At 42.6% G+C, this 26820-nt stretch overlaps 1 protein-coding gene across 2 annotated transcripts in view; it reads left to right on the forward strand.

Annotated features, from left to right (window-relative positions):
• The first annotated feature begins 9838 nt into the window (after positions 1–9838).
• mad1l1 (mitotic arrest deficient 1 like 1) overlaps positions 9839–26820 on the forward strand; it is a 46253-nt gene continuing 29271 nt past the window's right edge. The window contains exons 1-13 of one of the 2 annotated variants that reach the window (XM_086212025.1): positions 9839–9955; positions 10360–10512; positions 10601–10741; positions 11213–11392; positions 11488–11612; positions 11747–11828; positions 12164–12294; positions 12933–13047; positions 13452–13513; positions 18984–19070; positions 19831–19975; positions 23944–24084; positions 24475–24531. In XM_086212025.1, the coding sequence (XP_086068151.1) occupies positions 10369–10512; positions 10601–10741; positions 11213–11392; positions 11488–11612; positions 11747–11828; positions 12164–12294; positions 12933–13047; positions 13452–13513; positions 18984–19070; positions 19831–19975; positions 23944–24084; positions 24475–24531 (1410 nt within the window). In that variant the 5' untranslated portion in view covers positions 9839–9955; positions 10360–10368. Of the gene's footprint in view, positions 9956–10046; positions 10175–10359; positions 10513–10600; positions 10742–11212; positions 11393–11487; positions 11613–11746; positions 11829–12163; positions 12295–12932; positions 13048–13451; positions 13514–18983; positions 19071–19830; positions 19976–23943; positions 24085–24474; positions 24532–26820 lie in introns of those variants that run through there. The other variant, XM_086212026.1, reaches the window with a different exon arrangement.

Consider the following 26820-nt stretch of genomic DNA (forward strand, 5'->3'; position numbering starts at 1 on the left):
TTGACCTTTACTGTTGACATATGTCCCCGCTTTCATACACCAAAGTGTTTTTGTTTTTTCGTCTACATGAATTTCTTGCTAATCTCCTAATTACTGACGGATTGGAGACTGTGGTGGTTGATTTTTTTTTTTTTTTTTTTTTACTGATTATGTTGAACGGTGCATGTGTTGGTTGAGGTTGAATTTGGTCTTGTGACTCCCTGAAACTCACAGATGTCTCAGTTTTAGTTCCATGCCTCTTTCCACATGTGAAAGAACTGTGTTGTAGCAGGGGGGCGTTAAAGGTGATGAAGAATGTGAGGCATTCGTCTCCCATCAGACGCACGTGTGTGTACGTGTGTGTATATGTGTGTGTTTGTGTGTGTGCTGTTCATCTGTGAATGGCATGTTTCAGTTTGACTGCTGGGGAATTATCTTTCAGAGTCAACAGTGGGGTTTGTGTCTGTCATTCAAGATCTTACATGCTGGAGCTGAGCAGCTGACAAAACAGGTACTCAAACGCCTCTGAATGACTTTGAGTGTTTTAAGGTGGATGGTTTCATTATGGTCCAGCTTCCTATGGATTTATGTGACTTGAATAACTTGTCCATTTTGTGGGAATAAAAACTAGGATCATTTGAGAAAGATAATGAAATTTATTCTTTTTTTTTCATTACGTGTCATTGGAGGGCGAGAGGTAATTGGTTCCATCTAGTGGTAGTCAGAAATTGGGTGATAGAAGTGAGCTGAATTCCTAAAAACTTCCTTCTCCATTGCTGGAAACTAGTGTTTAATGGTCTGTGTCTGGTAGCTGTAGCTTTGGGCACAGACCACATCAGTTGAACACAGTCCAAACTCTGCGTAAAACTTTGAGTCAAGTGGACTCAAATAGGACTTCTCTAAGTTAGTGCAAAGTTAGATGGAGGAACAGAAAAGGGAGAGCTGGATAGTTTGTCATTGTCACACGTCCGTGTGAAACATGGTGTTATAAACTCAACCACTTGACTCCTGCAGAAAATCTTGTTAGCACCAACCACCAACCAATCCTGCCTCCTGCAGACACTCTGATATAATAATAACAGTCGCCACTTCCTGTCATGTCCCATAATTGGACCAAGGGAATTGTGTACCCGCCACACAAAAAAAGGATCCCCCGGTGCCAAAAGGTCACAAATACAGTCCTGGCTCGCGAGGGAATTTGTTTGAAGCACAGCAGCCGTCCAGCTGCTAAACCCTGAGCTCCCTGTTGAGTTATACAAGCTCTCCAAGGGATTTCTTTACGGTGTTTTAAATGGATGTATTGTTGTAATTCCACTAATAATAGAGACACCGCTATTAGGAACTGTGAGCCGTAACCCTATCGCTGCAGCAAATATCGCAGGACTTTTAGGCAACAAAAAAACAACAAAAAACTATTTAAAACTTGGCTGAACAAAGAAAACTCCTCTGGGGGAAAAGCATTACACTTTGGCATCTGAATATATATATATATACACATACATATATACATATATATATATGTATGTATATATATATATACACACATATATATATATATATATTTTTTTTTTTTTAAAGCGAAAACTGTTCTTTTTCTGGTTCTATCCCACTTCCCAATTGGAAGCGGATGCACGGCTCTCAGTTGGTAAATAACTATATGCTATGTGAAATTGTTTATGCTTCTACCAGACAAGTGGAACTCAGCTTCAGAAGGAGGGTAGGAGCTGGCAAACACAGGGCTTTTCTCCCTGGACGGCAGCGCGCACTGAGCTGGCAATCACCTGCTGATAGTGCGAGAAAAAGCAGCCAGACTCCTCCAGCTGGCCGATCTTCACTTCCCTGTGAACACTGCAGCAGATTTCCAAATGGGTATCATTTTGATAGCATACTGTGGGTAACATAATTGCAGTTCTAAGTGGTAACATTCTCTTCTAGGCTCATCTTGCAGCGTGAGAGACGGTATCTGAGGTAAACTGACTGGATGAACTCTGATGAGTTGTTCTGGATCAGAACAACAACTGGATATTGTTTGTTGGACTACAAATGTTCTTGTTTTTTTTTTTTTTTTTTGGTCGTGCTATTTTTTTGGGGGACAAATCAGCACAGACTGCTGTGTAATGGTTTTGTTGCAAATATGCACAACTTCAGGCCACTCTCAGTCTTTGTAATTACTGTACACCTCCGAAAAGTAATACGCTGTAATTTTGAGCCAGAAATGAGATGTTTGGCAGCTGCTCAGGGAACAAAAACTATTTATTTTTTTAAATGGATTTGCGTTTTAGTCCTAGTGGTTTTCCGGCCTAAACCTTAACCAGAACGTTTTCACAACTTTAATACAATCTTGCATTTACCACTGAGAAGAAAATATGTGGGATTTTTCGGCGCTGTCGGTGCGATGAGTGATCACGCTGCTGCAAATTTGAAGGATGGTAAGTTTATAACTTCCCTAAGATATCATACAAGTGTTTCATACGAATCTGAAGAAGAGTTTGAGTATTAAAAAAAAAAACAGAAATAAATTTGAAGTTCAGAGTTTTTTGCCCCTGTGAGGGCCATCCTTTTTTTTTGTGATAAGTTTCTTATTCATTCCTCCACCCTGAGGTTGCTGAAGTACAAACCCATCCCTCACCGACTCTGTAGAGATTGGCATTCATATCAGCTTTAACAATCCAATAACAGAGGACCTACAGGATCAACTAACTGCATTCACAACACATATCAGTCCATACGGGGATGAATTCTGGTGTGTTGTTTATATGGCGATGGGCTGCAGCTCTGCTCCAAGTCCTCACCACTTGCCTACACGATTGAATGTCTACAACTACCCCTCCACTTCATCTGTCCGTCCATCCTTCCTGTTTGTTCTTCTCCCTCCATCCAACCTTCTTGGTACCACCATCATGCTTCTCCCTTCACCTCTCGTGTGTATTGTCCCCCCCCCCCCCCCTTTCCACTCACCTGACCCCGAGCAAAGCCTCCATGCTGCTCATCCTCGCGTGTCAATCAAGCTTCCCCACAGACTAAACGCATCCATGCTCTTGGTCACATTCCAGCTGATGCCTCACACGAGGGACAACAACAAATATTAACTCAAAACCCTGCTTTTCATTACAAAGCAAGTCAGTCCCTGTGGAACCGTGTTGGGTAGATTAATGCCCGGAGAAATACTGTATCATCACATACACTGCATATTGAATGGTAACACAATTACTTTCCATTACAGGGAGTGCAGAGAAGTAAGGCGTAGTTACCAGCACTGATGTCACTGCTTGTGTCTTGCCGGCTGCCCCGCAGACCGCAAACATGAGCTGCATGATGGAAAACCTGAGGGTGGAGGATTCAGAAAACCACGTGACCCGCGCGTCCCCCCGACTGCTCCACCGAATTTTTTGCGTGTTTTATTGATTCGTGAAGGCGTTTTATTTTTATTTCCTGCCACCATTTTGATTTCACTGCTCATCAGTTTTGCTCTCTCCGTGTCTGTGTGCACACGTGTGCCTTTCTGTGCACGTCAACCATGTCCTAATATTGTTAAAGCATACCCCGGGGCTCAGAAACACAGGAAGCCTGAATCAGTTATTGACTCTGTCCTCCTTCATTAGAAGAGTACAAAATCACTGCTCTATCGATTTCTCTCTTTAACCTTTGCATCATTTGATATCTAACATTGTTTTCTGTCCCTCTAACTAAGTTTTCTTCAGTCCTTTCAATTTGTCCTTTATTCTATCCCTGTGTGCACCTTTCATGACTGCAGTCCCATTTCTATGGTATCACCTTCAGCTCTCGCCATTCCCTTTTCAACATCTCCCACTCTATCCTGTAGCTCTACAGTTACATGAAGTGCCGAAGGAACACGCCGTGTTTGAGCAACTTTAGCGAGATCTCTCTTGAAAGAGTGAGTAATCTTTTAAACGGGCTGGCACAAGTTCTCATTAAAAGGTATTTTCTGCTGCTATCGTGAGTCAAAAATCGGCAGTGTGGTGAAATGCACGCCGAAAAGATGAAGTCGAATAAATGAATGTTGTCAATAAATATGTGGCTTCGGCATTTATGAATACATCATTTGAATATGGGTGCAATTTTAAAATAAAAAGACTATTCAAACAGCAACAAAGAAATTTAAAAAATGTGCAGAAACTTAAGCAGCCCGGTAATTGCAAGTTGCATGAGCTTAACTAATGCATTCCCTCTCTTCTACTCTATTTATATTTCCTGAGAAACCAGTCATCATCTCCAGGGACGTATTTATCTTCATGAAAATTCACGTACCATGAGCTGCTATTTGATTGACATATATGTTTGAGGACCCCTTTCCATAAATCGCAGATGTCGTAGAGGACTGAAATCAGAACAGAATACTGTCGGCCAACTTACATCTCAAGGGAGAAAAGGGTGAGAAATAAATTAAAGCAGGACTGTAAAACACAAACGCAAATGGAGGAGAAGAGGCAAATGTGCTCGGTGATTGTCTGAATGGGCACAAATCGGAGGCCTCTGGGTCGAGTCCCCGCTCCCTCGTTCCTGCTCAAACCAAAGCTGCCGTTCCAAAACAAAACACTTTTCTCCTTCCTGCATGTTGTACAAGATTCTATCGAGAAAAGAGTAAATGGGCAGAGACATTCGGCTTCGTGGCCGGAGCAGAATCTGTCGACACGTTGCTAATCTAGTCGCAAAAAATGGCAAATTCAAGCCATTCTGACTCCAGTAACCAGACAGCTCAGCAGAGCAGGCACCAGTGGCAACAGAGATGAAGCCCGTCACTGAAGAGCATGTCTGTGCCATGACAACTGACACATGGACTAATTATTGTGCTGGCATGTGGAGGGTCTGCCAAGTGGAGCCACCGCATTGTGATCTCTCACCACATCTGAGCCGGGGTCAGTGAGCCGTGTGGCCCCGCCAGCGTACGCACGATGAATGTAACCACGAGGACGTCGACATGTCAGCCGAAGGAAAACATTGCAGTGTTCTTAAATGTTCAATGTTGTGCAAATCACCTGCCTGAGAATCACCGACCTTTAAAAGTGGGGGATAATTCAGGGTTTGTGGTCGTAATTACAGAGCATTGAGTCGAAGACGTGAAATGTTTGTGAGTCGTTTTCACATTTTCCATAACAGATGGCAATGAAGGGCACATCTGCAGGCACTTCAGTTGATTTACTTATGATGGTGTGTGTGTGTGTGTGTGTGTGTGTGTGTGTGTGTGTGTGTGTGTGTGTGTGTGTGTGTGTGTGTGTGTGCACTTTTGTTTGTTTGTTTACTTCAATTTGCAGACACCACTGCATTCAGGTCGAGTTCAGGAGGGCAAGAGCAGGAGGAGACAGGAGGGAGAACAACAGAATACCCAAGAGGGGGTGTGAATGAGCCCGACTGTGATGGACAAAGAAAGACAGTGACGGAACAAGGGAGCTAGTGGGTCCAGGAAGAGGGGACAGGAGAAGAGGAAGGGCAGGAGTCGTGAGAAAAAGTGAAGTGAAACAGGCTAAATACTCTCGAGGATTTAAGGATGAAAAACAAAGAGACAGCGACGGAGAGCTCTTATGTCACTCTGAGGAGGACATGTCTTCTGTCTGACCTTTTCAGGCAAATTCACAGTCACACCCCTCCATCCTCTCCCTCTCAGGGGCGCTGCCAAGGGGGGGGGGGGGGGGGCAGGCATGCAGCATCAGCAAAGCTCCGTTTATGGTTATAAAAACTTGGGAAGCCACAAACATAATGAGAGATTTTAACTGTTTTTTTTTTTTTTTTTAAACAATTCATCTTTACTCATAAAGACAAACACTAATCAGGGCCCAGGGCCACACACTTGGCGCTCATCCAGAATCAAAGCACTTACAATGTTGCCTCAATCATACACACACACACACACACACACACCAATACACACACACATGAATACACACACACAGATGATGGAGGCTGCGGGGCAAGGTGCCAACGTACTCATCAGGAGCCATTAGCAGTTCAGTATCTTGCTCAAGGATGCTCAAAATGGAATGTTTTATTGTTGGTTTCAAATGGGCCGAGTGACATCCACCAAGTGAGTACCGATCCGACAACCCCCCAGTTACTGGACGGCCACTCTACCCTTCCCTGTTTTGCACGGAAGAGCAGAGAAGTCACGACAGAATGAGGGGAGCTGGTAGGTTTGGTGGCATGAGCTGGAAGTGTTTTACTGTCCGCCCATATTGGTGCTAATGCTAGCTTCTAGTGGTAAGCTAAGGTACGCAACATCCAGTTTTTCCTCTCTCATTTGTTATTGTGGATTTCTGCTCAGTATTCCACCGGTGTTCCTTTCACTACAGGATTTCAAGATGCAGACTCCGATCCAGTTGGTCGCATTAAGATAATCTGTTCAGATCATCCCTTAATCCAGAGTGACCCGGAATAGGGAGAATTGGACCCCAAATCAGCCCGACTATCCTGTAGCGTCCCCCAGACTTTTGCTTGTCACCAGATTTTGCATTTTTCCAGCTCTTTTGGCAACAGTTTTTCAAAGGAGCCCATGGCAGTAATTTTCTTTATTGAATCCCAAACAAAAAGAGCACATCTCTGAGACTGTAAGAGCAGCACAGCAACTCAGAGGCTGCCTGCTGTGAGAGAGCAAAAATACCAAAGCTATTCTGTCCCTCCTCACTTCTCTTTCATTCTTCATTTACATGCAAATACGGCTGAGACAACTACACGGTCATTGTGTTTTAATGATGTGGTTAATTTTCCTGACAATGTCACAATTAGAAAATTTGAGTTTTCAGAGGCTTCCGATTGGATTAAGTGACAGCTGGGGAACACACAGTCTGACGGGGTCGTGTTTCAGTCCAAGTCTCTCCGACATCAAAATAGAAAATTATCTCGATGAGAAAAACATTCACTTGTCAATTTAAGTCCTCCTTTATGAATCTGGTGCAGCCAACGCAACAGCCTGTGATAAATCCTCCTTTCATAACGTTCTATTTTTAATGAATCCGTTTGTGAGAGAAGTTGATTGATTTTAATGCTCATTTCGGAGGCAGTAATTTGTGCTCCACAAACGTTCTGACTATTTTGTCCATGCTGATGTGAATCAGAGTCGACAAAGACTTCTTGCAGGAATTTAGTTCTTTACAGTCAGCGTTATCCAAATTAAATTTGTATATTTGACAAATAGCCCGGTGGGAGAAAAAAAAGAATCATTAACACACATACGCGTACAGTATTGAACAAGGTTTTTGTTGAGTTCAAAGCGTAAACTGGTATAAGCCTCAATTAATTAATAAATTAGCTATTTTTCCACTAGCGTAGCCCCAGCTTATACCCGCTCCCCAGGCTTTTATTTATGTTTTCTAGCTCTTTTCTCAAATTAACGAAGGTGATTGAAGGCAACAGCTCCTACTTCTCGTGCTGGTGCTTTCTACTGGCTATAGGATGTGGTTAATTTAATTAAAGATGATTTTATTGGTCGGCACGGTGGTGCAGTGGTCAGCACTACCGCTTACATGCATCCTGCCGTTGTGAACTCACTCAATCAATCCGGCTGAAGGTCACAGAGAGACGCACATCCTCGACGTTAGCGTTTCAGTGACATCATCCCAAACATCGGTGGACGACACGGACAAAACACATGAAATGTAACATCAGTCTTCTTAACAGGAGCAAATTGGTTCTATGAATAATAAACTTTAGACGTAGACAGCTGGACGATGGTATAACGAACTTGTGTGTTGAGAACATTGCCTTCAACATTAATGATGTAACTGCCGTTGCTGACACTGATGTGACCGTTATTATGACAATGCATGATGAATATGACACAGGAGCACACTAGTCCACACACACACACACACACACACACACACACACACACACACACACACACACACACACACCCTCATTCAAATGCACACACCATTATAGATATGGTGTATCTTGGTTGCCCAGCTTTACATGTGTTTTCCTGTTAAGGAAAGACAGTGGGGCCTGAGCCTGGGCTCCCTCTCTCCCACATCCATGCTGCCTCTTTGAACGTCCGTGTCTTTCATTCAGCTATCAATCAACCATCTTCAATCAATACATCCTCATTAAATGACTTATAAATGATTTTTGATGAGAATGGATTTTTTGTTGTTGTTGTTTTTGCTGTTGTGATTTTTCCCCACGGGTGGCACGGTGGTGCAGTGGTCAGCACTGTGGCCTCACAGCAAGAAGGTTCTGGGTTTCAAGCCCTGGCTGGAGCACAGGGTCTTTCTGTGTGAGTCTCCATGTTCTCCCTGTTCCTGCTGGGTTCTCTCTGGTACTCCAGCTTCCTCCACAGTCCAAAGACATGCAAGAGGGGACGAGGCTGATTGATACTCTAAATTGACTGTAGGCGTGGCTGTGAGTGTGAATGGTTGTCTGTCTCTATGTGTTGGCCCTGTGATGGACTGGTGACCCGTCCAGGGTGAACCCCGCCTCTCACCTGAAGGCTGCTGGGATAGGCTCCAGCCCCCCCCCCCCCCCCCCACGACCCCTAACAGGATAAGCAGTAGAAAATGGATGGATGGACGATTCTACTGCTGCTGAATGATTAAACAGTCACAAAAAGACTGAGAGTATTGCTGCCTATCTGTATTTCCTCAGCTTGTCACAGCTGTAACGGAAGGCCGTGAGGTGGCTCTGTCTGCTGCAGGCAATTTTGATGACTTGTACTCTTGTATGTATTTATGAGCACTCTGTTTTTCCGCTGTTAGTTTTGTTTTTCGGAGTTAGCCGTTTCATTTCATGGGTGAAGCTCTTTGTCGCCCTTCCTCGACATTGTCACTGAGTCCTGCTGTGGCAAATGACACAAAACATGGCAGGAATAAGAAATACTCTCAATATTGCCTGGGACCAAAGCATTTGTCACATAGCGAAAGTTGTCTTTGAGTGCTGTGCTTTGGATGTTGATTGTCGAGGCCTATAAATCTCCTGGGAATTAATCAAGTCCCTTGGTAGCAAACTGGACTCGATGAAGAAAACTGACAGATTCATGGATTTTTATTATTAAAACTGAACCAGCAGTATTGTGCAGAAAATCATGAAACTTTTTATGCAAATAAGTGTTTCCCTGCAGTATGTGTGTGTATGTGTGTGTGTGTGTGTGTGTGTGTGTGCCTATGATTAATAAAACAAAAAAGGGAGTGAGCACACAGAGGATTCTTGACTATTTTTGCTTTGACTACAGTGAGTCAAGAGAACAATTACTTCATAAGAAGATGGGATTTTAGTTAAATAACCATATTGAAGCCCTTTAATTTTTGAGGGGGAGTTTACATCAAATATTCATGTTCATTGTGCTCAGTTTGAGGGGTTAGAAGTCAGTGTTATTTTACTGGGACAATATCTAAATGGGCAGTGGAAGTTTTTAAAAAAAAAATCTATATATGATAAACTCACATTACATAAAGATTACTAACCAATGCAGATTATGTCTTTATGTCACAAAATATGTCTGGGTCTTTCGTAGTTAAGCAGACACGCTCTGCTGTGATTTTAGCAGATGATATGCTAATGGAAAGACACGTACAATGAGCAGATCTGTTGCGCATCACCACCGTCCCTTTACTGTCATAGACCGATAGATGTAGCAGTGCTGACCTCTGTGGGACAAATAATGGAACTACATTTTGTAAGGTCATGAAGGAACTCACAGCAGAAAGACAAAGTTACACAAACATATTGAAATAGTACATCATTTTTTTTATCACATTCGTTTCTTTATCAAGCAGGAGAGTGTGCGAATTTATATATGGGGAGTGGGGATGTTTAACTTTTCAGCTTTCATCTTGTCTGGCATCCTCTCACAGGATTGCACCGGTAAACGAGCCAACGGACACTGTCGCGATACTTTTGAGACATCTCGCGATAACGAATTCGACCCAAACTGGAGGGATTTCCCGACGGCACTGCTACCAAGCTAGCGGTGCTAAGATAACTTGTCAACAACTAACTAGCTTCTCGCCATTAACAAGCCAGGACTCAGGTAAAGACTCGTTCTTCCACGCGATAGTTCAAGCTGAATTCTAGCTGTTTCTCTCAAGGTTTTTACATTGCAAGTGCCCTCAGAATAGCTGCAGAATGAACTCGTAAACTTAGCATCATGTAACGTGTGACTCAAAGTCAGTGAATTACGGTAATATTGAAATATAAATATATATTAAAATTAGCCTGCACACCATCTGCTAAGATTGTTTGCTGCTAGGTGAGTTTATTTAATGTTTATGTTGCATGGTATTGTATTGACTCAGCGACAGATATCCCACATTTATTAACGTTAGTGTCCAGCAGTTTTATGTAATGGAGGTGAAACCGTTTAGCGGAATGGACTGAAGAAACATCAGCTGAAATATTTTCTTTTCCTAAAGTTTTGTTTATGTTTCTCGACAGACCATTAATATGGATTTGGAAGATGACACCACTGTGTTTAGTACCTTGAAGTCCTTCAATTCCTTCATCAGCTGCCCTGATCCTCCACAGCGGCTGCCAGAGCAGTCAGCAGGAAGTGGAAACCTTCAAACTCAGTATAAACGCAGCATGGAGGTATACAGACTCAGACGCCATCAACCCCAATTACTGAAAACAGTATTAACTTATATCAGCACTGACGGAATTTTCTCATCTCCTCTAGTTGTTGGAAGCAGCAGAGAGGCTTCATTCTAAGAACCGCTACCTGCAGTTAGACCAGGAGAAGAAACAGATGGAGCTGAGCCACAAGCGGGCTCGTTTTGAGCTGGAGAGGGCTGCCTCTGATAATGCCCGAGACTTGGAGGTGCATGTCACATAGTCATGTCCAGTGGGATTTTGTGCTGGTTGGGTTTTTTTCTCACCTGGAAAAGATATATAAATAGATAGAGACATTATTGATCCGTTGGGGGCAGTTCCATTCGGGAAATTCACATTCCAGCTTCAAGCTTACAACACCGTGAGATCGAAAGAGGTGCAGGCTTACAACTGCGAGGTAAAAAGAGTAAATGACAGTAATTAGGTAGTATGAAATAGAATAAAATAAGATAATATAAGATAAAAATAAATATAGAAACAGAACAGAAAACCCTTATCGTCATTATAATCTCTGCACACTGGAATTAAGAGCAACTCCTTAATGCAGTGACAGCAGAATCAAGAGTCTTCAGATTGAATTATTAAATACATAGAACTGATATGGGGTATCTCCCTTGATGTGATGGAATGATGTTGTAAACAGGTTCTGAAACAGCTTCCACACTTTTTTGCATTCCAGCATCAGGTGGATCGGAACCAGGAGCTTTTGGGTCAAATTAAAAAGTTCGAGGAGAGGGAGAACGGGGCTGTTAAGAATCTGTCAGAGCATTTGGAAGCAAATCGTGCTCTTTCTAAGAACCTGGAGGGCCTCAACAAGAAACTGGAGGAGCGAGATAGTCGACTGAACACTGCTAACCAGGTGCACACACACACACATACACACACACCATAATTGTACTGCTCTGGCCCTGTAGCTTGTTTATATCAACTCTTCTCTGTAACGTGTTGTTCCAGACTATCAGTTGTTTAAAGGATGAGATTAGGGACCTGAAGCAGAAGCTTCAGAAGCAGGACGTGACCATTTCTCATCAAACCCTTGAAAACCAGGAACTGCATGAACAGCTGGATTTACAACTCAGGTATGATTCTATACAAACAAATACTTGTAAATAACGGCTAACATACAGCTGTGATAGTATTAGGCAGTGAATTGTACAGCTTAAGGTACATGTTGGCTTAAGTTTTATCTTCTATTATTGTCTTGTATTCACAGGAAGTACCAGGAGGTATCTCAGCTTTGCCAAAATCTTCAAGCTGCTCAGTCCACCTGTTCAGAGCACATCATCAAGATTAAGGTATGACACACAATTTTTTTATAAGTTGACAATACATTTTCTACAGTTAAGAAAAGATTTAGACTTACGGTTCGCTGACCAGATATACAGATTATTTCTGTTCTGGTTGATTCATGAAATCATCCATTGTGATTGGAAGAACTCTTTTTCACGTATTTTTGCTGTTTCAGGTGTGGTTTTATGTGATAAACGCTCATAATAACTTTATTCTTAGAAGATAGTGGTATAGAGAAATTGTGTAACACGGGAAGAGAACGGTAACTCTTTTTGAAGTTCACTGGATACACTGCGTTGCTATTTCTTCTTACGTAACTTTCTCTGTGTGCATTTGGCAGGAGCTGGAGAGGCGTCTCGCCCTGCAAGAGCAAGACATAGCGATCGTGAAGACTGTCAAGTCTGAGGTGGCCAAGGTTCCAGATTTGGAAAAGGAGTTGAAGCGTCTCAAGGAGGATAATGCCTTTCTCAGGTCAATTAGAATATAAGCTTTAAACGCTGTGATGCAATAAACCAACTCCTACTTGCTTGGCTGTCGAAAAATGCACACGTATTTATAAGCTATAGTTTTGGATCAGAATTTAGGTATTGGGGATTGAACGTGTGTATCTCAAACATACAAACTTAAACCTGCATAAAAAAAACAAACATTTGTATAGTATAGCCTTCAAAAAATGTGTGTAAATACATATCTATCTATCTATCTATATATATATATGTATTTATAGATACAGCAGTAATAAAGTATATTTTACAAAAATACAGCAATTTCTGCAGCCTTTGTACTTTGATTAATCGTTAAGATCCATTATATTTGATATCTATTTATACATCTGTTATCTTGGAATACATAAGTAACCATGAGTAATACTACAAGTTTGAAACCTTTGCAGCCTTTATTGCAAGTAGTCATGTTTATTATTATTAGTGTTATTATTGTTATTAATGTGAACATTTTTAATTGATTGTACTAGATGTGAATTTGTATTTGAAGCCGTGTTGTTGTGAATGTGCTCAGGCTGTGTGACATTCAGACACAAAGTCCTGAGCTTTGGAGTTGTTTCTTATTTCATTGACTTTGCCTCCTTGCTCTGCTCTTGCGCCATCCAGGGAGAGCAGGGAGAATTGCAGCCTGTTGAAAGAAGAGGTGGAAGGGCTTAGGAGGAAGCTTGAGAGGATGGAGAAAGCTAAAGAGGAGCTGGTCAACGTGGAACTTGAGAAGGAGGTGTGTTGATGTGTCAAAGGCTCCAGGTCTGCCTGCTACATTTTTCCGAAAGTTTTGTCCAAATGTTAGCAAAGCCAGTTGAAAGAAACATGCAACCTCAGGTCCTTAGGTTTGACCTTTGTCTGAATTCAAAAGAATTTTCATCAGTCAAATTTAGAAAAAAAAATCTGTTGTCTTTGTTTTCTTTTAAAAAAGTTTCCTATTGAATTCACAATTTTATATTAATATTTACTGTAGTCCCACCTCTGTAGATGTCTGTGTCACTTTGTTTTAATAACTATTTTTCAGAAAGTTGTTATTCATGACTGAATGTTTTTTATCAAGCGAGACAACTTGTAAACACCTGGGGGGGAAAACAAAATATTAAAAACGAATACCTGCACTTCCTGTTGTTAAACCTGTAGAAGTTGGCAGAGAAGCTCCAGGCCTGGGAGAACCTTGGGCAGTCTACTGGGCTCAACATAAGGTCAGTGGTGTCCATGTGTCTTTTCTAATTGTTCGAGAAATAGAGAGTTAAACGTCTCCCAAGGTATATTGCACCGTTTGGTATGCGTTTGAGAAAATGTGAACGTGAAGTATTGAAAGAAGACCTCCAGGTGGAGCTGTGGTACTTCCAAATGGGGACGTGCCTCATCACTGTGGATTGATTACGCCGCTGTGAATACGTGTGTGTTGTTTTATACCTGTGTGTGTGTCTCAAGGCGGCATCCAGTCAAAGCGCTTAATGAGAGAATGATTACATGTTTCCTTTAGAGCAGCAGGGCAGATCTGACACACTGTGATTGCAGCTTTGTCCGTGGCTTTCATGCGTCCTCACATGCGTCCTCACATGCACACGCGCACATATCATTTTCTCCATGATTAACTCCGGCTGTGATGTAAACAGAATGCTAAATGGAACACATCCTCACAGTGTTTCTCGTTAGTCTGATGTGTGTGGATGTGTTTGTACGTGTGGTTGGGAGTAATATTTGCTCAACCTTTGGGGCAAGAAAAAAAGTTAAGATACGCTGTTAATGCGGACGAGTATCCAGCCCGTGTTAATAAATGTTGATTCAGTTATTTACATAAATTATCCATTTATTCCTTTGACACCTCAGCTGTAGCAATTACGGGCGTGAGGACTCGCATCGATGCATGGAGATGAGCTGAGCTTAATGGCGAGGATGCAGCTACATGGATTCCCACAGTCTATATCACTGAAAGCTTGTCAAAGGGAATTCGATTCTCCACTTTGTCTATGGACACATCTTACCGAATATATCAAATGTTAAATGGGTTCGGAAAGCACTTTACAACAAGGTCCTATTCTCACACACAATCACCCCTCGTATGTACATGCGCAGTTAATTGCACTGTTGTTCTAACAGTGTTCATAAACGAGGAAGAATCAATCAAATCACCAAAGTATGGCTGCCTTCAGAACGGCAGGTGGCGTTATGCCCCCTTACAGCTGGTGCCAGTCAGACTCTCCTGTGGTTCACTTTTTTTTCCCCACATACCTAAACAAGTTAACCAGCAGCAAGTGGTTTGCCTGGCAAACGTCGGATTTAAATTCAAAAGAAAAAAAACAAAATCGGACAACTCCTTTCAGTTGAGACGGTAGAAGGCTGTCCCAAAGTGCCTGGTTTTGCCGTAGCTCTGCCCACCGTGATGATAAGCCACTTGACTTTTCACCTCTTAGAGTCCACTGAAGTGCGTACGTGCCGGAGTGAATCGATTCCCAACTGCATTATTAAGGTGTGTTAGTGTGACTTTGAGAAATTTGACTTAGTTTGATTTACGTCAGAGGAATATGTGTACATGTAGTTCCAGTAAGCCAGACGAATACAAAGATTATGGCGGCTGCCTTGCAGGTGACCAACATACTCATCAGGAGCAATTAGGGGTTCAGTTTCTTGTTCAAAGACGCGTAAACACGGTCTCACCGAGAATGCAGGGATTACCAGACAGCCCCTTTACCCCCCTGCGCCTTACCTTTCCAAATCAGTGAACTGCCGTTGTTGTTACATCTATTTCTCCCCGTGCAGCAATTGTCCTCTTGAGTGACATGACCCCTGCCTGCACACCAAATCTAAAGAAACGCGCCCCCACACACACACACACACACACACCCTCCCCTGTCAGTCCTCTTCATTTAGTCGAAAAATGTCAACAGCAGAAGAAATTGAACGCCAATTTTCAACACCAAATGGTCCGATGACGATAGGTTGTGTAGCACATGTGTTGACAAAGTTTGGCCTTTGTAAGGAAAAAGTGAAACTTTGCCGACGTTGTAAAGCAGCAGTGAAAAAGAGTCCAAAATCTTTGACTGCGAGATGCCATGCAGTCATTTTAGAAGATCGAGCAAAATGTGCAGCTGCAAGCATAAAAGGTGGCATCAAAATATTCTTTGTCATCCTGCTTTCTCTGCACGGACAGTTATAAAAGGACTAGATTGCTATTGACTTTAACTTGGCCGTTACCGATCCCTCTAAGTGCACCACGATTGGCCCCCAAATTACCCTCATATTTCGACACTAGATTAAAAAACAAAATTCTTCAACATTTAACCTTCAAGTTCGGTCTTCGTAATTGTTAGGAAACCCATCAGCTCGAATTACATTTATAGGAATTAAAAAGGATCATACCAACATCAGTTTAATGTGCACTGGAATTTTAAGTGGGCTGTCTCATTATTTTTCTAAAATTGCTTAATTGATTTCATAATTAGAAAGTCTACTTAAAATGGTATCGTCCAGACTGCTGTGTTATTAAAGAAGCTAAACTACATTGAAGTAAACAAACAAAAACTGCATTATATTCACTGCTGGAAAAGGGCAGCCATATGTCGGAGGCTCACAGTGTTCAAAAGCAAAGGTTAATGCACCTTGCAAATGAACATTTAGCAACTCCTTCCATCTGTTTCAACTGTTAACTAAGTGTCCAACTTAATTGTCGGGGGAGTCAAGATGTTGTTTTCCTGATACTATCCTGCGATGCAGAGGGAAATTGGAAACGAGTGTTTCATTCAGCAATCTATTCACCTTCATTAAACTCACCCCAACAGTGCTGAGTTAGAATTGGTATCGACTAAGGTTTGTGCAGTACTGTGATATTGTGATTGCCTTATAGGCTGTGAAGCAGTCGTTATTTTGTCATTTGTATGGTGTTGAATTTTTCCGGTTATCTAATTCAGTTCAAGGTTTTCTAAGGAAGTTTTAGTCAGCGACACACCATTTTCGAAGTCGTGAAATCACTGTGGTTCTCACACTTCGTCTTTTTGGACTTGAATCAGGAATCGTAAGTTTGTTTACATCCCAGATGACTGGTTAGTGACAGGGGGTCAAGATCATTCACCTGCATTAGTCCCTGACGAGCCTGCCTGGTCTCCAAACGACCATTTGTCACTCGAAGTGACACAGTAAATATCTGTGATGATGGAGGAGCGTTTGATTAAAAAGTCGGTTTTACTGAGGAATAAACCATCCAAGTTTGTGAGCTGCTGAGATGTGAAGAGCCAGCAGAGTCTTGGACCCTCTACAGTGGCAAATCCCGTACGGAGGGATCTGCAAAGCTATCTTAGGTCAAGACAATCTGCCGTTACACCGGCGTAATGTATCAGTAGCTCAAGGGACTCGTGTCCGATCTGCAGCTGCGGTGACACATCTGGGGCACAGAATCAAAGCTAACACACAACATCGATATTTATGATGGCTGCTGGCTGGCAGTTATTGCCTGGCCTTCTTTGACTCACTCTTCTAACGTCTTGCCTGCTTTACATGTGTACTTATGTTGTTGGCGGTGGATGATTAAAAAGGACCGAACAGACCCTATTTCTTAAAATGTGTTCCGTGCAAGGATGTGGAAGAGAGACAATGAAGACAAAACTAAAATATGCAATGGGGTTTTTCCCTGCAGGAGGAAGGATTTTGACTCAAAAATAGAGCTCATTCAGAGCAAGTTACCTAGTTAACACAGTTTTAGAGGTAGAGTGAGTTTTTGTGCACTGTAAGTGTTTCCTGATGCTCGCCTCCCTTCTCCCACTGTAATGGATTATTTCTGTTCATGCTAATTTTGTTGTGTCTCCTGACCTGGAGGCTTGTTTTGCTGGTGTATAGCAGTGCTGTGGAGGCTGAGTTTGAGCTTAACGCAGAGCACACACATCTGATTGGATGTCAGCGTTAGCAAAGGAAACAGTACCCTTAATGATATTTTTCCTTCTCCGGAGCACTGGCGTGTGATCACAGGGGCAAACTTTCGCTTTTCTTGAAAGGGCAAGAGATTGTTGTTGAATAGATTAATCAATAATTCATATTGGTGAATTAGTTTGATCCCCTCTATAAGCGGGCTCTATATGAGCAGGGTGTACTTGGAACAAATGGAAACGTTTAAAAATGTTTTCTATTATGCTCCTTCAGTCTTGTTTTCAGGTGATTGCTGTAGTAATTGTTTAATGTTGTCGTAGTTCTACTTTCCTTGTCCCTTGTCTTTGAACCTGTGTGCACTCAAATCTAGACTCACATTAAACTTGTACTAACCTGATAGTGCATTTTACTCTTGAGAGGCTTATACCAAAAGCTGTAGTTCACCACATCCCCTCTTATAAAATGCAACCAAATTGTCATTTGACTGCATCAGCAGGGAAGCATGTGGCCTTAAACCCCCCCCCCCTCCCTAAAAAAAACCAAACAAACAGCATAAAACACAAAAACAGTCTCTCAGATAAAGCAAGGAAAGGTTAATCTGTCTGTGCTGAGGGCAACGTGGATTTACCTACTTTGATAGCATAGTTATTCCATCATATGATTCATGAACTCATATTTAAGTCATGAGATTACTTCCATACCTAAGGCTCCATCCAGCTGAGTGCAAGTGGTTGATAAATCCACGCCACCCAACTTTCACATGGCACACTTTCTAAGCCACGACTGTAATCTCAACACTTGAGTCTTTTTCTATCATATGTCTAATTTGTCACAGGATTTAGTGGGTTTCCCAGTGTTGGAGGTCTCAGGCTGACTGCTGGTTAACCGAGTGTGATGAGGTGTTGTGGCAGTAAAAGTGTTACACTGACACCCGTTAGACTTTTGAATTGAAGCGTGTCTTTGGTGAGCTTCTGTGACGGCATGTAACTAACATTTTTTTTTTTGTAGAATCTTGACCTGATCGACTGTTTTGTAAAAATATTCTACCTGTCAATTAAGTTGGAAGAGTATTTCAGGGCTTTTTCTTCTCTCTCCCGCGATGACATGTTGGCGTACTAGGCTGAAAAATATCTCTTGATGTTGAATTCCTTAAAAGCAGCAATACTCTCCTGGCATATCAAACATTCTGTCTTTGAATCCACTCCTCTCTGGGATATAAACGTGACATTCAGCGTCAACTCGTATGTTTCTAAAGGTATTCATCCTAACTCTGATTCTGTCAATTAAATAACTAACTTCTCTAGTTGCTTGAGAGAGCAAGAATCTGCTTTGATTTAGTGTAAATGTGCACAGCGCCATCTGATGTAGCTTAATTGTGAGCTTATTTCACAAGTGTTAATTTTTCATCACAATCGCAGTCATGCCCTGGGTTTTAGAGTGGGTAGGCCATGTTGTGTGTCTCTCTTTTGGCATGTGACCTTCTGAATGGTGTGTTTATCTTTTGTAATCTGTCAGACTCCATCTCAGAGTGAGGTTGTTTTGTAGAGCTGTGACCGGTATTTAGCCCACTATCCTCCTCCTCATCGCTCCCTCTGCTGCTCGTGTCCTTTCATTTCTCAGCTCCCCACTGGCTACTTTACAAAAGAATATGGAAATGCCATTGTTTTCTTCAATTCCGTCTCTTTTCTACTCTCTCGGTTATATAGATTTTTCAGTGTGAGTGTGAGTGTGTGTGTGTGTGTGTGTGTGTGTGTGTGTGTTTATATACACATGTGAATGCTAACTGTTGTGTGCTGTGTCTGTGTTTAGGAAACCAGATGATCTGTCCAGGGAGGTGATTCAGATCCAGCAGAGAGAAATTGCACTGAAAGAGCAGAACTACACACTTAACAGCCGGTAAAGCACGCACGCACATACCAGCTCTCACACATTCAAAATCCCTCGCTGTGCTTTCAGACCTTTTTCTCTCGTTCTGCCTGCCTTCATGCCTTTCCCCCACATGTATCTATTAGAGCGTATCTCTGAGAAGTCCTTAATTGTCACAAAGTTAATTAAACTGGTCCTGATTCTGATAGCACTCCTGACAGTAACCAGTGGTGTGCGTGCGCGCGCGCGCGTGCGTGTGTGTGTGTGTGTGTGCGCGCGCGAGAGAGAGAGAGGAAATTCACTAATTAAACTTGTCCTGTTTAGGCTGAGGTGATGTCTGGAGGGAGGGCTGTGCGCATGCTCTGGTATATTCATGCTGCAGCTCAGTCCAACTACGAAAGCTTTCATTAGTTAACAAGCGTCTCCTCTGCTGAGCGTATTGGGCTCATTATGAAATATTAGAAACAGCAGAATGAAAGACTGGTGGGTGCGGGAGGGGATGGCGAAGGGACCTTGTGGCGTAATTATCGTCCTCCAGAATAATTATGGTTATATTGATCAGGACTGGAAAAAAATCATTATTGCAGATCATTTCAGTTGTCAAGAAATGATTTGGTATCAGTCAGGTAAGTTGTCTGTCTGAAACTGGCAGTGAGGTGCTTATTTCCTCCAAATAGTTAAAACATTCAGCTCTAATCAGCCTGTCTCCCCCTCTTCCTGCCCCCTCTCTCTCCTGTTATTAACCTTCACACTTGCCTGCCGTCCACCTATTCATTTATCCTGCCTTCAGCATGAGGAGTGTGGAGCGGTCACAGTCTGAGCTGAGTGCAGAGCTATCCCAGCAACGCAGCAAGACACTGGAGGAGCAGAAGAAGAGGGAGGCACAAGACTCCCTGGTCCGAAGACTGCAGAAGAGAGTCCTGTTATTGACCAAGGTGCTCGACAGCCACACACACACATAAATACACACACACACACACCAGCAAGTATTCATCCACCCGAGATCTCTGCAGTGTCATTTTGTTTCAGCACTGAGGGAGTGAAGTAGACTCTTGAATCTTAAGGCCAACATAGAATTCTTCATCTATACCTGACTCTCTCTCCCTCCCTCCACACTGTGAATGTCATGTGACTCCTGCTTCCCCCTGCTCTGCAGTTCCTGACGAGACCTCCCTGGGATATTGATTTCTCACTGTGTGTAATTCCCTAAGCCAACATGCCCAGTTTCTTGGTACACAAATCACACACACAAACACACCCATCACCATAACGAAACAGGGCTAAAGCCAGGCTTGAAATATAACTTGTTTCAAGATTGGTTCGGAGGAAACTGCATTCAAAAATGTACTTCACCGAGTATTCAGGGGATGTGATGAAGTATTGCTTAATAAGTCGGGAACTCAACCTGTCTGAAGGAACGTACACTAAGGTTCCCTACACAGTTGCAGGTGCATTAAATGTCTTCTACCTAAGGTTCTCTCTTGGATTATCCTGCTAACTGGAAAACATACAGCACCGTATACACAACCGGAGTCGATAAAGGAGTTGGTGAAAGAGAGCAATTAGGATGAAAAGGTTATAACTAGAAGATGATGACATTTTAAGAGGGAAAGTTTAGACTTGCTCTGTATGAAAAGTTTCACTTCTGCTATGATTCCACACTATATAAATGGACTTGACACAACTGTTGAAATTGCATTTGAAATGCCGCCATATTCTTTTAATCCTCCATTGGAGTCATTTCCCTCCTGCTCGGGAGACGCTGTCAAAACAAACAAACTGCTACACATATGGATGTTTGGCTTCCTAGTTTGGTTTCTGGGTTGACGTATTTCCGTGAAATATTAGGGTCTAAAAGTTGAGCTGCGAGTCTAAAAGCTACAGGTCAACTGACAAATAACAGAAAAGGTTCTGAATCTTAACAGTGAGATTTGCTGGGCCTGTTTACTTGTTTGATACCTTTGGTTGAGGATGCCTTTTCCTGGATTATCTCAACAACTGCTCGTCTGATTGACGTCAAACTCTGTGTGTATATAGCTGGTGTCCCTGGCTAGGGAGTGTTGAGTTTGAGGTCTTTTGGATCAGTGGTTCTTATTTTTGGCCAAATGTCTTTTTTTTCTTTTTCTTTTTTTTTTTTGGATAAGTCCCATTCTGAATGGACGCCTTTGTGGCAGGGTCAGTACCCCGAGTTTATTCTCAGACTCTGACTCAGTCTGTGACGGTATTGAAGGACTGATCAAAAATGCCTGAAATGTAATACTTTTTATTCATCAGCTGCTGGTGTAATGAACCAATCATTGACATTAGCAGCTCTTCGGGCCCGACCACCTGCTTGTAAGACTATTACCTACATATAGATCAGTGAGGAAAAGAACTTGGAGGAGAAGCCACATTTCATTCCCATAGATAACAGCTTTTCCGAGGCATTCCGCTGACATGAATCCTTCTCTCTTGAAACGATCTCCTTCAGCCTTCAGTCGGCCCATTCAGATGCTTTGCTCTTCATGTGTTGCGAGACAGACTATTTGATGCAGTAGCAAAACAAGTCACCGCCGACCAAAAAAAAAAGGCAATTTTATGTAACAGGTGATGAAAACTGTAATGTTAGTTTTATCACTCTATCCTCCAGCTCACTTTGGGTGTTTTTGAAATAAGGTTTTTTTTTTTTTTTATCAGAGAAGCTGACAGATTTTTGATTTAGATGAAGTGAATTTCATTGCACCTTAATAGACTGTAAATAGCCAAAGGCTTTTGCTGTTACGGATTGGCAGTACACACATACAGAATCACATACTGACCTCTAAACAGACTCGTTCCTGTTTGTATTTATTTCTCTTCACTCCAGTCTGTCGTCGCCCTTTGATGGTTCTTAGAGTGGAATGCTTCTTCTGTCACTGGATCATTTTAGATGAATTACGCTTGGTTTTGAAGCGGCTCATCAGGTGGGATGTGATCGAGCTCGCCCATTGCAGGCCCGTTTTCACATCATTTAACACTCAGGTGATGCTTTTGAAAACAGGAAGAAAAAAAAAGAAGAAAAAACAAAAACAAAAACCAAACACCACACACGACTGCACTTCCCCAGAGAAGTCCCCATTGATAATAGATAGACCAGTGAGCTTTCAGTGACCCTCAAAATTCAAGAATGGTCCTAACCAGCAAGGATATTTGCATGCTGTGTGTTGAAATTCTCATCGCCGCCAAACCACCTGCTTCACCTTCTGGTGCGTAGAGGACCTGTGCAGTGGAGGGAAGGAAGGATACGCATCATGAAACTTTCTTAACAGTGCCTTTGCATGAAAAAATAGGTTTCTCTTACAAGCCTTTTTAAACAGACTACATGTTTCCATGCATTGTGTTGCCTGGCAACCTGTGTATTTGTATAACATAACTGATGAATGAATTGTAATTCAGCTGACTACAGTTTTTTTTTTTTAAACTTTCATTTTCATTCCTCACTTCCTTTTGGCGGCCGAGCCATATTTTAAAAAGACTTTATTTTTACATTAAACTGTCCAGTCTTAGGGCGGCACGGTGGAGCAGAGGTCAGCCCTGTGGCCTCACAGCAAGAAGGTTCTGGGTTGGAGCCCCGGCTCCAGCACGGGATCTTTCTGTGTGGAGTCTCCATGTTCTCCCTGTTCCTGCGTGGGTTCTCTCTGGTTCTCCGGCTTCCTCCCACAGTCCAAAGACATCAAGAGGGGACGAGGCTGATTGATACTCTAAACTGACCGTAGGCGTGGCTGGGAGAGCCAATGGTTGTCTGTCTGTGTGTGTTGGCCCTGTGATGGACTGGTGACCCTGTCCAGGGTGAACCCCACCTCACGCCCAAAGGTGGCTGTGATAGGCTCCACCCCCACCCCCCACCGCACTTAACAGGATAAGCGGAAGAAGATGGATGGATGGATGTCCAGTCTTATTTTTTACTTGCAGATGGTTCATGTAGTTTCAGTATTAAAAATTGAGTGGGTCCAACAATATGGCCGACCACTGCTAAATGTGTTTAACTATCATACGAGGCCAATACATGAGCCAATGTCTGGTTTTAATAATAGTAATAGAATGTCTATTGAAGCTGTACAGATGCTGTACCAAGACATTTACTGTGTGTGTGCGCGTGTGTGTGTGTGTGTGTGAGAGAGAGAAAAGAACACACACTCAAGCTTCAATCGTGCAGACACAGGCCGACGGAGAATCATGAGGCATTCGGAAATGTTGTGTCAGTCTGAGTGACACTAAACTGAATGAGGTTGTTGACTTAAGGAGGTTTTTATTCTCTTTTTGCAAGCGAGGAAACAGCTCGGCGTGCTGATTTACTGAACAGAGAGCAGAGAGGACATTTTATGGCTGTTTTACAGAGGAGAAAAAAATCATTTGAATTTTTTAATTATCTCTGAACATCTGAGACAAGAGACGAGGTAGAGGAATGCGATGCACTTCATTTGCAAAGACACTTCTCTGCCATGACTCCGATTGAAATGTTTGATTTATTCTTTTTTCTTTGTCTACATAGACATTTGCCTTTGAATTGATTATGACACAAGGAGAAATACAGATGAGTGCGACCATAACCCTGAGTCTCTCTTGTCACAGCTCGAATGAGAAAAGCACAGCTGCCTCATACTTTGTTCCTCATTTCCAAAGCCATTTTCCTGTCATAACCCACCAAGCAGTCATACCAAAGTAGAAGAGACAAATCAGAAAAACATAAAAGAGCTTTGATAATCTAATTTTATTTGCGCGCATAAAAACGTAACAAAAGCTGATAACACACAATTCTGTGATGTCATGACTTTCCTCTGTCTTGGCTACATGGTAAGTTGACTAGTATACGGCAAGATTTCTCTTTTCTATGTTAATGTTAATGTTTGCGCGTGTGTGTGTGTGAATGTTTGTTTGTTAACAGGAGCGAGATGGAATGCGAGCCATTCTGGAGTCCTATGACAGTGAGCTGGCGCCCACTGAATACACGCCTCAGCTCAGCAAGCGACTCAGGGAGGCTGAGGACGTGCTGCTGAGGACACAGAACCACAATACAGAGATGGAGGTGTGTGTGTGTGTGTGTGTGTACACATTCACCAGTAAAACACTTGTATTTATAGTATCCTACTTTATCCTTTATATAGCCTGGTTTATTCTTTTTTCTTTAAACAATATGAATGTAAAATATGGATTTAAACTCCCAAAGCTGCCACCAGTTTAGTATGCTTGTTGTGAGACACTTTCCTCATCGCCAGCGGCGCTGCGAATCTATCAGCTGCTCAGCTGCGCTTTGTCTTCATGACTCTTCTTCAGTGGACAACTTAACAGATTTCTTCACTGAAAGCTGATAAAACAGCACTTGTAGTAAACATGGCAATGTGAGCATCACTGGAACAAAGCTGAGTTCTTGCACTTTGTGTCTCAACCTTTTCTGCTGTGCTTTTGCTCTATTCAGGCGCAGCTAACCAAAGCGCAGGAAGAGGCGGGGACTCTGAAATTGCAGCTACACACAGTAAGAATGAATGTGCGCCGGTGTTTTCAGTGCGTTTTACCTTCCCGTACAATCAAAATCACATAATTTTCTGTGGTTTATTTTATATTAATATCTACTAACATTAAACAACTCAACCTTCCATCCGCCACCTTGCTGTGGTGTTTGCAGCCACACTCTACCCTCATTCTGTGAAATACTTGGCTGTTGCACTGTACACATGGGAAAATGTTTATCTTCATCAGTGTGTGACCAGCACCTAGGGCAGTGGTTTTCAAAAAAATATCAACAGTAAACTTCTGGCGGTCACACAGATTTATCTCCATAAGCACATAATAGGCATCAAAATGTAGCCAGAAGCTTCAGCTCTCACAATATAAACATCAAACTCAATTTAGCTTCCCATTTGAGATTCAAACCTTAGGTAACCCACCACCAAGTTCTCATTTACTGCAATGGAAAACTGCAGGGTGACTTTCCCCTCACCTGAATGGCACCTTTTCCTTTAACTGAATATCGAGTTGGAGTGGAGTTGAAGAGTGTTTAATGTCAATGACACAGTCGTTTAGCCCTTGAAGAACTGAGATGAGATCTGAGAGATGCAAGAGGTAAGTTGTGTGGACACAACTTCTAACCGTCACAAGACTGTTGGCCTCCCATAGATGTATGGAGCCTCAATAGGGGCGTCCGGCCTGCCGGCTGCCCCTATTGAGGCTCCAGAACTGTTATTCCTTTACTGTGTGTTTTGATTGGGTCAGCACGTCAAGGCAGGGTGGCCATAAGGAGGCTCAGGAGGCTTCCCAAATGGCCGGTCCGGCCTGAGCGTTTCTTTACTTGTTTATTTATTTATTCATTTTGTTACCCCAAATGCCGCGTTTATGTTCCACCCTGCCCTTGTGGCCGCAGCACATACACACAGGTACACTGCCCCCCCCCCCCCCCCCCCCCGAGACGCGATGCCAACGATACACAGACAGCCTGTCACTGGGTCACTCAGAGTTCACCACTGCAAGCGCAATGTTTTAACTTTCACTTTGTTTTTGGAGCAGTTTTTAAACTTTTATTCAGTTTGTTAAACTGAGAGGGACCTTTGGTTTGATTTGAGCATCCATGTTAGTTTGGAGTTCCTGCCATGCTTGATTCACCATAGGACAGAAATACATTTTCCCTTCCTCCTTGTGGTTCTTTGAGTTAACGTTTAAAAAGAAAAGTGTTCTTGACCCGCTCCTGGCATAATTGTTTTGGATTCATGATAGGGGTCATGTTTTGTTTCATCCAACTATTTATTTTAATTCATGTCATAATGGAAATTACATTTTATTTTAGTCCGTATTTTTGTTGTTGCTTGGAATGAAAAGGGGCATTTTGTTTTGAATATTACAGTGTTGTCACATGTGGCGTGACTGACCTCAACAAGTGGACCTTCGACCCTTTGAAAAAAAAAATGTTGTGGCCCTTTTAAGATTAGTATTTGAGTTCCCCTGCTTGAGACAATATTACTGATGAACTGCATCTGTCCACTTTGGGTCAGATCTGGATCAAGAGGCAGGTCCGAGTTTGTTTTTTGTTTTTTTCAACTTCTTAAACAGCTTACTGTCTATTAATTTTATGATCGACATCTTAGTAGCTTGGTCTCTTAACGGTTATAAGTGTTCACATTTTCACCTCAGCCCTCGGCACCTCTTCTGACTCTGATAGCCTCTTGGTCGTGACGACTGTTATCTTGCCGGGTCTACTGAGTCTGTCTTCAGGCCACTGTCCCCACATTTTTCAGCATGCCAGCATCAGTCGTTACCAGTGAGGAGTGGGTGTATGCGGCTGCATGCTGCTGCCGTGAGAAAAAGTGATGAAGCCAGCATCTCTTTTTTTTTTGAGAGAGAGAGAGAGAGAGAGAGAGAGCGCTTCCACTTGCAAATCTTTGAACTGATCAGAAAGGCGCCGGTTTCCTCTGTCTCTCTTTTGGGTCGGGACTGGTCACCATGGTAACCAGCACACCAGAGGAGAAGCTTCTTCATAGTGTATCTGTTTACCTCAAACTACACACATCTGTTAGAAGCCGTTGTAATATTGAAGGAAAACCCAGATTGTGGGAGCAGATGAGAGTTTTGTGGATCAGCTCACTGTACTGATGTGTCTAACCGATGGTATCACACACCGAAACCTCTGCTGTCTCCAACCGTAAGTCTGAACAGCGACGACGTGAAATCGCTGTTTGGAAGCTCATTCATTGAAGTGGTGAGGACAGGCGTCATTCGATTAATGCTCACGCTTTCAAAGAGGCACGGACGCAAGATGCTGCGACTAACAATC

Source organism: Aulostomus chinensis, chromosome 8 (assembly GCF_037954235.1).
Source record: "Aulostomus chinensis isolate RoL2024-O1b breed Wild chromosome 8, RoL_Achi_v1.0, whole genome shotgun sequence".
In the NCBI taxonomy this organism is placed as follows: Eukaryota; Metazoa; Chordata; class Actinopteri; order Syngnathiformes; family Aulostomidae; genus Aulostomus; species Aulostomus chinensis.